At 34.9% G+C, this 14700-nt stretch overlaps 1 protein-coding gene across 1 annotated transcript; it reads right to left on the minus strand.

Moving 5' to 3' along the window:
* Window positions 1-9821: 9821 nt before the first annotated feature.
* Window positions 9822-13128, minus strand: trappc6bl (trafficking protein particle complex subunit 6B, like). Its single transcript, XM_055196037.2, has 7 exons — window positions 12974-13128; window positions 12356-12447; window positions 11815-11882; window positions 11575-11692; window positions 11382-11465; window positions 11185-11278; window positions 9822-11074 (listed from the first exon to the last, which is right to left on the minus strand). The coding sequence occupies exons 2-7, from the start codon at window positions 12443-12445 to the stop codon at window positions 11043-11045; spliced, it is 486 nt and encodes a 161-aa protein (XP_055052012.2). The 5' UTR covers window positions 12446-12447; window positions 12974-13128; the 3' UTR covers window positions 9822-11042.
* Between the last annotated feature and the right edge of the window lie 1572 nt (window positions 13129-14700).

Genomic DNA, 14700 nt, shown 5'->3' on the forward strand with positions numbered 1-14700 from the left:
GACCATCACTTTAAAAACCACAGACAAGTACACTTATATGAATTCATATTAAACAGGGAAAGAAATATCAGCCCCATGCTCCATGCATTAAGTTAACGAAGAATTGCAACATTTAAAAGATGTCTCCGAGGATTGCCCACAGTTAGTTTGGCATCACACAACATCTGCTTCCTGGATGGGAATGGGTCTAACTCTATCCCCACACACAAACACTCATGCTTACCCCGTACTCTTAGGACTCTTGCTTTCCTTTCACAGGGGCGTCCAATCATAATAAACCTCGGAAAGTCCTCTAATGAGATTCGGGGCAGCCCTGGGGATCTGCCTCTCATAGCATGCCTGAGCACCTACATTGTATTTTTCCACACAGTGAACAAAGGGAACACTGCAGTCTTCCAGAAGAGATCTCGCTCACTAAGAAAGGATGGGACATAACTGTGGGTCAGGCCTTAAGGAGAGACACAATTGTTGATGCATTATTTAGTAGTATTCACAGAAAAACAGCTGACTTGTTCAACATGCATGTGCTGTGCATAGTAATCTCTTTCTTGCAAAACTGTACCACATGTGCTGAGTTTAAAGGAATGCAACAGTTATAAAAGTTCTACAACAAAGATAGCAGCCAAACATAACCTAACAATACAAAATGTACAAAAAAGTACACTACAATAAATTACTTTCTTACTTAGTATTTTTGTCTTGTTTTCAGTAAAAATATCTAAAAAATTATTAAATTAAAATGCAAAATGATGAGCAAAATGACCTAGGAAAACAAGTCTATTTTTAGACAAAAAATATAAATTATAAGTAAATTAGAGCTTTTTTTTAATTACTGCTTAAACAAGCAAAAAATCTGCCAATTAAATAAGTTTACTTTTTTCATAAACACTTAATTTAAGAAAATTTTTCTTATTCCATTGGCAGATCTCTTTTGCTTGTTTTAAGCACACATTTGTGTAAATCTTATATTTTTGTTTAAAAATTAGACATATTTTCTTTTTTTCTTTTTTTGCAGTGTACAGATATGCTATACAATAAATAAACTTTGCAGTGTACAGCAATACACAAAATATACATGCAAGCATCCAAATCCAAAAAGTTGCATGAAGTGCTTCTTCAGCTGTAAATCATAACGTTTTGGAAATAGTCCATATAGACCATAAAAAAATGAAAAATATGGACAAACCTAACCGTTTGTTTGAATGAATGCAGATCATTTTCATTTTTGACCTAACCAGCATACAACATTTTTTAGATGCTTATTTTTTTGCACATGCAATAGTGCTATATGGGGTTGTGTGTGGTTGCAATGACGTTGCTTTGTGGCTGCTAAGGTATTCTGAGTGTTTTAGCACATATTATGCAATAAAGTTACACCATGCATGTGATTAAAACGCAAACAAATTGAACAAAAAAAAAAATGCTGAAAAATGTTACAGCATTATTAGCAAGATTTGTTGTCATTTTTGTTGCAACATTAAGTTGCTCTGGAACTCTGGAACAACTTATAAAATTGACCCTCCTCCATTTATTACCCGCCCCAAATGACCCCAGAACCCAAAGCAGGCTACATTATCCAGACCTGTTGTTGATTCCTTCTTGAAGACACTCAACAAATAATCAAGATATCTATCTGATTTGCAACTCCTGAGGGGTTTGTGAAGGGAGGTGGACGTCAACATTGTCGCCCCTCCTATAAATGCTGAGCATATGAGCTTTGGGGTTGATACTAGAGATAAAAAGATTCATATCCCACAGGCATTCAGTTCAGCCTTGAGTTTATAGTCTGAGATGTGCTTCTTGTGATTTACAGCAGCTACTGGGTCGACAAATACTTGCATTTTAAAAACAAATTATTTGACACTTTTAACTGCCTTCAGAAATTGTGACGAACAGCTGTGCAATCGTCCTATAAGGCGAGCAGTTTCCTGTTAAAGACAAAATAATGACCGGCCCACAGTCTCTCCAAACTCTGTGCTCCAGCTGGGATTCATTACTTACATGGTACTAATTCATCCCAGCGTCCAAGGTTTGACACTAGTGTGCAATGCCCAGCAGGTACTGCGCTGAGATCAGAGGTCCCGACCTTTCCATTGCCCTCCAGGAGACCCTCTTGCCTCCGTGATCTTCGTAACAGCAATCCTGTTGATTCAATTAGAACCAGAGAACGTAGCGAGACTCTCGGACAAAAGGTCCGCTGCAATGCGTAACGTTCACAGAAGAGTCAGCGAGAAGCAAAGGGTCCATCTATCCCACCGTCCATCACTGCACAAATGTTCCATCACCATGGAGAAACCAAATGGGATGACGGAGGGTGGAGAGGGCAGATGGGTGAGGGGGGAAAGATGGAGATGGACAAAAAGGACGTTCCTTTTTTTTGAGAAGGGATTCTGTTGGACCCCAACAGTGGTTACATAAAGTGAATCAGCTGGGAAAGAGTACGGGGCTTAGTGACTTCCAATGAAGGGATTATCACAGACAGCATTTTATTAGATAAACACCGTCAGGATAAACAATAGTAAATTAAGCTTAGTTTGATGGTTTGTATTGAACATTGTACACTTCTGACCAAAATAAAATGTCACACGCCACATGAAGTCTTTTAAATTAAGTTTGATACGTTTGACGTGCCTCTACATTTAATCATCTTACTTGGTTTTGTGCATGTGAATGCTTTTTTGTATGCAAACCCATACAATAAATTTATTATCAGTAAATAAATAATGAATTTCTCCTAAACTAAACTAAACTAAACTAAAGTAGATTGCATTGAAAGTACACAAAAGTAAAACTTATTGGACTACATCTCTAATTGTCACAACTAAAAAAAAAAATTGTAAAACGGGTTTAAAATATTGAAGGCAAGGCATAAATGGTTTTCCATTGCCTGCAACCTTGCAATCTTGATTGTTGAGTGTCTTCAAGAAGGAATCAACACCAGGTCTGGATAATGTAGCCTGCTTTGGATTCGGTGGTAATTTGGGGGGGGGGGGTAATAAATGGAGAAGGGTCAATATTATAAGTCATTCCAGAGTTCCAGAACAACTTAATGTTGCAACAAAAATGACAACAAAGCAAAGATGAAAAAATACAAAAAATGTTAGCGATAATGCTGCAACATTTTTCAGCAATGAATTGTAATATTTGCTATATGTAACAACTGCACATAAACTGTACAAATGCAATGTTTTTGTTCAATTTGTTTCTGTTCTGATCACATGTATGGTGTAACTTTATTGCATAATATGTGCTAAAACACTTAGCACAATACCTTAGCAGCCACAAAGCAACATCCTTGCAACCACACACAACCCCATACCACTATTGCATGTGCAAAAAAATTGTTATGTTTGTCCATATTTTTCATCTAAAACGGTTAGGTTTGTCCATATTTTTCATCTAAAACGGTTAGGTTTGTCCATATTTTTTATTTTGTATGGTCTAGTACATGGACTATTTCGAAAACTTTATGATTTACAGCAGAAGAAGATGCTTGCATGTATATTCTGTGTATTGCTGTACTAAACTAAACTAAACTAAACTAAACTAAACTAAACTAAACTAAACTAAACTAAACTAAACTAAACTAAATCTAAACTAAATCTAAACTAATCTAAACTAATCTAAACTAAACAAATACTGGCAGCTGTTTGCCAGTAACTTACTGTAGATAAAAATATAGACGGTTTCATCGGACGCAACACGCGCTGACGCGATACACGTCTGGATCCAAACCGGTTTCGTTTTTTTTAATGGTCTGACTAGTTGCTAAACTGATCTCTTGAACAAATGCCTCGTCGAAAATAACAAATGTTTTGGTTTTCTAGGTAATCTATGTGTTGTTGTTTTGCTTGTTAAATAATAATAAATAAATAAACTACTCTTAAAGTACTTTGTTGTTATTTATTCTTAGCGGAGTTTACCGGAAGTTACGTGGACCACGACAGCCGCTTGTTTATGTTGTTACTCCTGAAACCGTCTATACTTGCAACAGTTTGTTTAAAGTTAAATAAACATTAAATATTAACAAGTCTTTATCTTTACAGAATAAAACTATAAAATAACAGCCTCATGCAAAGCATTCAGGAAACCAAAATCTGAAGGAAGAAAACAAAAAAAAAGGTTGATGAGGATTTCTGGGTCCCAGAATGCTTTGCATGAGGCTGTTATTTTATAGTTTTATTCTGTTAAGAAAAAGACTTGTTAATGTTTAATGTTCATTTAACTTTGAACAAACCATTGCCATTAAATAACATACATTTAAATCTAACTAACTACAGCATTTTTTTTAATACTACTAGTAGTCACTGTTTATACACTCTGGGTATATGCTGGGATGTTGAAATATGGACAAACCTAAATGGTTCTCAGTTTAAATTAACCTAGAAAATTTGCCTATTTTACTCAACCATGAGTTAAAAAAATATATATTTTGTAGAGATGTAATGCTAATGTATTTTGAGCAGTTTTTACATCAGTCACTTCAACATTGGACCTTAATCAGGGTGGGTTAATAAATAAGGTTAATTCGTATTAATTTGTACGACCAAATTCATATTTTTGTACAATTTGTTTTTGCCCCTCTGATGTTGGGGTTAAAGGTGGGGTTTCATCTTTTTTTTAATAATAATCATAACAATAAATTTTTTAGATTTTCTTCGTATGAATTCATACGAATTATCCAACTCGTAATATATGTACGAATTATCCATGAAATTAGGCTGGATATACTGTACATACATTCCACTAAAACATAACATTTGTGTCTAAAGGAAAAGTGTTTCATAGTTTTGTAGGCAGAATGACAGACACCAAATTACCACAAAGATCTCACAATTTTTTTACGTATTTTATGAGTTGGTTAATTCGTATGAATTCGTACAAAGTGAATCGCATAACAACAAACATTTACAGTGTTTTTACAGACGCTAGGATACATTTCTCAATACTTAGGTCACTTTTGCAAAACTCTTCACACACTTCTCCTAACCAACTTTCAGTTTGGCAAAGCAGTTCATTTCACATTCAGAACTACCAAAACACTTTATTCAGGTCTCAAATCAACTCATTCTTCCAGAACACTAGCAAACGTTGACAGCCGACAAACACACTTTGTCACCCACAAAACAATGACCTAAAAAACACTAACAACATATAGCATTATACAATTTTCTCTGTTTTTAATTCACTACAAAAGATGTTACTGGAATGAATCAGACATGATGCAGAATTCTTCAATATTTAATGTTGTTTATTTACTTTTACTTTTTTGCATTGCGTAATTCCAAAATAGCATAATTTTTATACACATCATCCACTTATACAGATAGATACAATAGTAATGCTAATCTACTCTGCTGTGGCTAGTCCAATTGTTTTATAGCATTTAATTTTAAGATTTAAAATATATTTTATTAAAATATTGCTGTAGAAATGTAGCAAATTGCTGTTTTATTCAGTTTTGTATTATGTTATTGTTTTGAACATAAGTTTAACAGTTTTGAAAACAGTATGTAAGCATGTGCAAATTGGCCTTTATGTATAAAGAGTTTTGTCAGTTGTTGTGTCTGAGTGAGAAAAGAATTCATGAAAATTGAGGGATGTAGACACTGAATGCATTTTGTGCCAAAGCAATTATAATTGATCCTCACTTTAGCCCACATAGACTTCTGTTGTACTCAGTGTGTAAAGAGTTTTGCAAAAGTGACCCAAGTACTGAGAAATGTGTCCTAGCGTCTGTAAAAAACTGTATTATTTAAAACGATAATGATACCCCACACCTCACCTTATCTGTAACCCCAACATCACAAGGGCAGAAGCAAATCGTACAAATACATAGGTATGTGGTCATACAAATTGATCGAATTAGCCACCTCTTTATGAATTTCATTGAAAGTACACAAAAGTAAAACTTATTGGACTACATCTCTAATTGTCACAAATTGTGGTAAAACGTGTTTAAAATATTGAAGGCAAGGCATAAATGGTTTTCCATTGCCTGCAACCATCTATATAATGAACCTCAAAGCAAAGTCCTAGGACCGCCTCCTTCCCCCGAACCAATTCTCAAATCCTCTTGATATCCCTCTAAGGTTTGTCCCCCTCTTTTAATCACGCAAAGGAATTACCAAGGGAAGTGATTAGGTACAGGTCTTTAGCTATTTCTTTTACTTTTCAACAATGTAATCCTTTCAGCGCAGACTCCACAGATATCCAGGCATTGTGCTCCACTTTCTCTCTCTTTCACAAAGACACTGCTGCCTGGCTCCCTTTTGAAATAAGAGTGGCAAATTAAAAGTTATTGTTTGCCACTTTTAAATGCATCTTTCCCACCCACCCCTTAACCCAGAGTCCACGTCTGGGATTTTTCCCGTTCTCCGTGACTTATTTGTAACGTATTTTTCCTGTCAATCAACAGAGCTCTGGTGTCCAAACTACATTTGTGACTCTTGAAGAACAAATGGTGTAGTATGGACACAAAAAAACAAAAGTAACATTTACACATTTGGATGATGCATTTATCTAGTGACTTACGGTGCATTACAAAGTACAATTTTTTGTGTGTGTTTCATAGGATCAAACCCATAACCCTTTGCACTGCTTATATGAAACACTGAAACACCACTTGAACAAAAACATTGTAACACGTGCAATGCCAGTCAAAATATGCGATGTCAGACTCAAAATAGTATTTATTTGACAGAATATGTATATAAATCCATTACTCTATAAACTGTATGGGGCAGTTTCACAAATAGGGCCTATCCTAGTCCCAGACTAAAATGCATGTTTGAGCTGCCTTAACTTAAAAACATCTTGCCATGACGTATTTGAACGTATATCAGTGCCATTGTTTTGTCTCTAAAAGATAATTTTTGTAAAAAACGACTTAAATGTCCTAATATAACTAAAAGCCGTGGCTTAATCTAACCGTGTCCGGGAAACGGCCCTTATAAAGGTTACCAAATAACTTTTGTTTTCTGACTCTATTGTTGATCTTAGACTCCAAACAATGCTGAGTTGTTTTAATCCATTGGTAAACAAAGCTAAAGTTGGATTAAATTGATCTCGAAATGTCTGTATTTGTCCCAACCCAGAATTTTTTGAGTGTCCAGTGTCCCACAACTCCAGCCCAGTACACTAAATAAGGTTTAATGAAAGGCATTTCAGTAAGTCGTACACTTAAACCCACAGTGTTATGGTGGGATTTTCTGTTCCTCTTGTTGCATTCATGAACCAGCTGCATCTCATCTCAGTGATTCGAGTTCCCATAGTCCCACTGCATGCTTCCCCCCACCCAAACCACCAGCAGTGCTTGAGCAGTGCACAGGAGGGCAGGATACAGGCACGGTGGGCGCGGAGAAAGCCACACGAGTGGGTGGATTGTATTGTCTTGGTGTAGTTTATCATTTTTGGTGTATTGATTTGCGATGAATGCAAGTTGGCCAAAGGAATGCGGAATGAAATGCATTTGAAAGCAGTTTCACATGCGACTGGCAGATGGGCTCATTGGTAGCACGGGAATCCTTCTTCCTTGAGACAATGTGACAATACAAAGACCCGGATTTAAAACACGCATTTATTAAAATGATTAACTGAACAATTAAACAATCATACACCATGAGGATACATGAGGAGCATATTTCGTGTTAAGCACTTTCATTTGACACATGACCACTTTATCACAATGGGACTACATGCACGTCTGGCCTAGAAAAGGCGAACAAATCTCCAAAACAACAGAAGGTCCAACGTAAGTTGAACCTGAGAGAAACTCTGTAGTGTTTGAAGTTGGGCTGAGGCTCTTGTCACTAACCCTTTCATGACATCTCGGGAGAAGAGAGACAGCTGGCGCTCTTGGATGAGGGCGTTTATTTACCTCCGCCGGCAGCAAAGGAAAGCCGCTCCACAAAAGAGAGCTCATGAATGGGCTCTCACTGGGGAAGCCTTCCTAAAGTTCTTTATGCGGGCCTTCCATTTAAGCCTGCCACGTTTTTTGTTTGTTTCTTATAGCAGCCGAAGAAAGTTTTTGGAACAAATAATCAAGGGGAGAAGAGAGCACGACCTTACACACCGAATTTGTGGGGAAACTACAAATGAGTTACAAAATAACAGAACAGAAAAAGAGCATGTGGTGTTTTATGTCATCACCATGCAGCTTTCATTAGAGATTCGTGCAATACGTATTCACGGATGAGTCATTTGGCATAAAACTTGAATTTACTCACTCTCCTGTTGTTACAAACCTGTATACATTTCTTTGTTTTGATGTATTCTTTTTTCCTTACATGGAAGTGAATGGGCATTATGATCATTTTGGTTACAAACATTACTTAAATTATCTTTTTTCGTGTTCTTTTTTAAAAATATTCTCATTTTCCAGCTCCCCTAGAGTTAAACATTTGATTTTTACCGTTTTGGAATCCATTCAGCTGATCTCCGGGTCTGGCAGTACCACTTTTAGCATAGCTTAGCGTAATCTATTGAATCTGATTAGTCCATTAGCATCACGCTAAAAATAACCAAAGAGTTTCGATATTTTTCCCATTTAAAACTTGACTCTTCTGTTGTTACATGTGTACTAAGACTGATGGAAAATTAAAAGTTGTGATTTTCTAGGCCGATATGGTTGGGAACTGTACTCTCAAACTGGCGTAATAATCAAGGACTTTGCTGCTGTAACATGGCTGCAGGAGGCCCAATGATATAACACACTGCCCGAAAATAGTCCCCTTGGTTACTTTCAATAGCAGGGGACTTGATTCAGCAGCAAAGTCCTTGATTATTGCGCCAGAATGAGAGTATCGGCTTAGAAAATCGCAACTTTTGGTTTTCTATCTGTCTTGGTGCACGATGTGGCTACAGAAGAGTCAAGTTTTGGGTGGGAAAAATATCGAAACTCTTTGGTTGTTTTTTGGCGTGATGCTAATGGTCTAATCAGATTCAATGGATTTTGCTAAGCTATGCTAAAAGTGGTACAGCCAGACCCGGAGATCGGCTGAATGGATTCCAAAATGGCAAATATTAAATGTTTAACTCTAGGGGAGCTGGAAAATGAGAATATTTTCGAAAAAGTGGAGTGTCCCTTTAATGTGTCTGTATTTTGATTTGTTTCTAATGTTTCTGTATTTAACCTGAAAAATATGATTAAACAAATATATGAAACTTTTTATAGTTAAAGACTGGATAAAGAATGAGAACTATGCAGAAAAAACGTTAAAAGTATGAACAAAAACTTTGCTAATTTTGTATTTAGTAATTTAAAGGTACAGTATGGGTGTTTTAGCGGCATCTAGCAGTAAGATTGCGAATTGCAGCCAACCTCAATTTCGAAACGCATGAGAAGCTATACGGTAGGTGTCACATGACAAACATTTTGACGTCTCAGACAACGTAGAAAGGCCCTCTGTAGAACATGGCGGAGATTTCCATGTTCCAAGGGGATCAGTGGTGTATATAGACAAAACGGCCCTTTTTAAGGTAATAAAACAATACAGTTCATTATGTAAAGTCTTTATACACCACTGATACATCATTGCACATTATAAAATGAATTTAACTTGACACTACATAAATGCAGTAGTACAATACTACATAGTAGTACAGTATAAAGTGCTGTACATCGATATTTTTTCACTGCCCAACTTTTTCTGTTTCACTTCTCTTTTCACCGTTTTGTAAATTTATTGCTAAAAGCCAAACAAACGTGTGGTTTTTGTGGTTTGTGTGTGTTTAAATGTATATGTTTATGTGTTGCGAGACACCATGTAATCTTAAATTAATTGCCCCAAGGGGATCAATAAAGCTCTAAACTAAAAATGTTTGTTTTAAATCAATCATTTTTTTAATATTTATCCAGAAATGTGCATTAAACAACAAGCAAACACAATATACAGTAAACAAGCAGTTCAATTATCCGATTTTAAACATTTCAAAACTGTACCTGCACAAAAAAAAAAAAAAAAACATAAAAGCTTTGATTAACAGAGCTAAAAGAGATCCCAGACTCAGTTTTCTGCTCAGTTTTTTTACTCTAGAATAGCAGAATTTGACCTGCACGTGACTGACAAATGCTGCCCTCTTCTGGTGTACAGAAGAAACTACATTTTACTAATAAATAAAAAAAAATCACCAAATACACCTTGATCAAAAACGCTACAATTTTTAAAAATGAAAAGAGCTGTTTGATGTTTTAGCTAAATCGAATTATTTCCTCTGTATCATTAACAGAGGTGTAAAGTACTCAAGAATTTTTTATTTATTCAAGCACATTTTTCAAGTATCTGTACTTTATGAGTACTTTTCCTTCACTAAATCTAAAGCATAAAATCATACTTTTTACTGCACTACATTTCGTATAAATTTTACTTAATACTTAACTACAGTATTATAGGTAAAAACAATGTTACATTATGTAATGTAGTGAAGTATAAAGTACAATATTATGCATCAGAATGTAGTGAAATAAAAGTTTGCCAAAGAAAAACACTCTGATATATATGACACATACTTAAATTGTCTTTGCACCTCTGATAAGTATTTGTTAGTTTGTCATACGAAGTTGTGAAAATATCTTACATTTTTAATAAAACTATACAACATTTGATGTTATACAACGTTTAACATCAAACATTCCTAAAGTTTTAACCACACAAAGTGTCTATAAAATGTAAAGTAACTTTACATTTATCAAAAGAATTTCAGCTAAGAAAAGTCACTTTTATGAAACTTTCCTTTCATTATTATTCATTAACTGTAAGGTAGAGGTAGAACATGATGTTATGAATGTTTCTATTATTATCAAAAGTATTTTTCTTTTTTTTTTGGCTTAGAACATCAAAACAGTTGTATATGCATGAATCACAACAGTGAATAGATGTAACGCTCTTACTAAAATGCAAACAGCATTATATCAAACATAACATTACAAACGACCGTTCTGATGTAAACATTTAGAATGTAAATCCATGTAAGTCACATTCATAAAGTTTTGCTCAAACCTGGATGTTCACTGGTTGTAACATGCCGGCTGCTACGTCATCTTAACTTTTCTGAACTACAACCTGGAATTTGCCTACAAACAAATGAAAAAGATTTTCAACGATGCAGTCCAAATATCTTGGTTTATAAACACCATCCAAACATCTTATTTGTTAATGCATGTTAAAATTGACACAAACTTACATGATGGCATTACAGATACTTCTGCGGTCACAACACCCTCCAAGCCCAGATTCGACAGAGCTCCACGGATCATACCACAAGAAAAGGCCAAATACTACAGAGAAGAAAAACAAACAGAGAGTCACTGCTAGTATCTAAATCATTATGATCTAATAAATTATAAAATATAATTAAAATACAATACGACAGATTCTTACTTTAGGGGCTTCTTCAAGGTATTGCTTTCCATTGGACAACTGTGTCAGCAATGTAAATTTATTATCTTGTAAGACAAATGTGCCCTGGAACAAAAAGAGAGAGAGAGAGAGAGAAGAAGTGATAATAATACCAAACAAAATGCTACACATGTTTTACCACTTGTAAAACACCGCATTGGTTGAAATGTCAGACCTGATGGTTGGTCCTCAAGTTGTCGATTTGTTTTTTGAAGATGGTGCTCCAGAAGTCTTTACAGAGGAACTTCATAACGTCCAAGTCATCTTTAAAACTGGGGCAATCTTTTGTATACCTCGAAAATACAAACAGCATGCTAATGGTAAATCTATAGTAATTGGGATTAATATTTTACATTCAAGTGATTCAAACAGTGCATGTAAAGAATAAAAAAAAAATAAAAAAGCGGAAAATCACCTTTCGATCAGACCTTGTCCAACTCTGAAGCCCATTGCCTCCAGAGTAGATACACATGTCACTCTTTCCTTAGGAATGAAAATGATGCAAAACACAATTACACCTAAATATAATATATCGATGAGCAATACAAAGCTCAGAAAGCTCAATTATGATAAACCACTGAATCTGTATATCTGAATTGACTTTTGTAAGCATTTAATGGGATAAAACTTGGATTCGATGGTTTGAATTATACAGAATGTACATGTAAACAAACATTTCAATCAGATTGCAATGTTTAGGTGCATGTAAACTGTATTGTCGTAACCTTTAATCAGATTTAATTCTATGCATGTAAACATAGCCAATGTGTACTGCAGTGTCAACTTTGTGCTTAAAATCATTTGTCAAATATACTGTCTGGTATTTAACAAAATAAAGAACATGAGGGTGAGTAAATAATGACAGAATGTTACTTTTTGGGTAAACTATCCTTTTAATATCATGCACTCGTGTTTAATCTCATGTAGACTACATACAGTTAAAGACAAAGCCTTACCTTATCAATGTCCCCCCGGGTCGCCTGTTCTTTGTAAACATGAGACACAATCTCCATGTGGAGAAATTCAAACAAAACATCATCTGCCATATCTAAAAGACAAAACAAAGACGTAATGGTTTCCACAATAACGTTTACAGTTTTCCCAATGATACAAAACACAATAATGGCATAAAGAACACTGTTTCCTTTACATTCATCTTCATACATTCATAATTTTACAGCATATATTATTTTACAGACTACATTGATATGATAGATGTGATAAGATAGACCTTTAAGTTATATGAGATGTGCATTCATCTAATGATGTTACTGTAATGTTTACACTGTACTATCAGAACTGATGCTAGCTAGCATGCTATTCAAAGCCACATAACCTGGATTTGTTATATATTACTTATAAGTGATTTAAAACACAAATAAAACTTTCTTTTTTAAAAAAATGATTGCAGTCATATAACGTTAATCATTCTTCAACTGAATACGTTAGATTAAATTAGGTGCTAACGATAATGCTAGACTAGCTTCAATGACAGAACTGTTTAAACTCGCTCAATTATGTTGCCGCTAAAAATATCAAGGCATCAGTATAACCACACATTTTTAAATACTTACTGCTTGCACGTAGCTTTAGAAATGAAATATAAATACATTTATAAAGAACCAGATAAACAGACAAAACCAGTCTTCTGGTTATAGCGCTGATAGAAAATGCGAATACTGCCACCTACTGCTGCGGAGTACAACTGCACACAATCTCGCTTTCGACTTCCTTTGGATTTGGCAAACTAGAACACCAAATATAGGCCTACTGTTTAGTGCCTACTTTTATTAAAACTCTCTTTAATTGTGCATAAAAATGCATACAATAGTTTTGTATGCTTTTTAAAACTAGTAAGAATTGGATGTAATTATTAGGCTATCTGTAAAATGTGTTGCATTACAAATTGGTAATGTATTTTCTTTTGGAATTAATAGAGGAAATATATTGGGGAAATATATATGATATTACTTCCTATTTACACTTCATCCTAAAAATGAAGTAGCAAAAATATGTTGAATGCATTTGCTGTATATAGTCTGTATATTGCTGTGTACTGCATAATATAATAGGTCTTTCTGGTATTACATGTCTAGCCTTCAGAACTGCTTTGTACTGAAAAAATAGCTCGAATGGTATGCCACTGCAAACACACCCTTTGTGTTTGTAATTAGGCATAACAGAGAGCCCGATGATTCCTATGCCCTCTCTGTTGAAAGCTTATGGGACAATTCACCACATAGTAAGGCTCATGCTACTTGCTATACAGTTTTTTTGGGGGGGTTGTAACAAATCTCTTTACCCTCGTAAAAATATCAATAGATTGATATCTACCTACAGCATGTGTAAGGAGCTTATACTACAAGCTACAACATACAGGGAATCAAGACAACTTCTTAAGCCAGACTAAAGACCACCTGACTTTTGTAGAATGGTGGTATGATATGTGACTCAGTCTGTGAAAACCCCGCTAAAGTTCATTTTTGAGATTGTGTAAGATGATTTTATATAGAAAACGGTATCAAAACAATGTAAAGAACATTCTGTGAAAATATAACTTTGATATCTTTAATATTGACTAAGTAAGGTCATGTCAAAGACTGAAATCAATGTGAAATCAAATTTTTATGCTCCAAATCCCATCATTTGATTATGAGACTATAACCTGGATCACACAGACACGGTCACATATTCATACAATTGTAAATGGGAAGCATCAAAATCAACTTTTCATTGATACAACTTTATCATTCAAACACAAAACATAGCAGCTGCATTTAAAATAATATACTGCATAAGTTACTTTTCAAAGCTCAGATTTGGTGGGTGTTTTGTTTGGAAAACTGAATCATACTTAGGGTGAATTGCTGTAAAGTGGGACACCGCCTAATGTGGGACACCTAAGGTCTAGTGTTTGTAGGTCCCCCAAAATACACAAATGCCAGTGAAACTATGGCATCAGAAAAAAAACTAAAATGACCTCTCATATGTTCAGTCACAATATGGTGGAGCAAATAAGAAGTACATTAAAGTCTGAAACTGAAAAATATCCCACATTAGAGCAATTCACCAAATAGTGAGGAAAATAAACAAATTATGCCATATGCCGTTGTGTTGAACCCCATTTAAAACAACCCTGGACTATCCTGCTTTTAGAGGAAAAAGAGCATCTTAACAACATTATGCCAAATATTAAGAGGACTATTAGTTTATGATCAGAGGCAAGCAATTACTGATTTATCAAATTAACAGGCTAATAAAGTTAATACTAAACCACATAAGTTACAGTTTAAAATCAGTC

Source organism: Misgurnus anguillicaudatus, chromosome 24, assembly GCF_027580225.2.
Source record: "Misgurnus anguillicaudatus chromosome 24, ASM2758022v2, whole genome shotgun sequence".
NCBI classification, from domain to species: domain Eukaryota; kingdom Metazoa; phylum Chordata; class Actinopteri; order Cypriniformes; family Cobitidae; genus Misgurnus; species Misgurnus anguillicaudatus.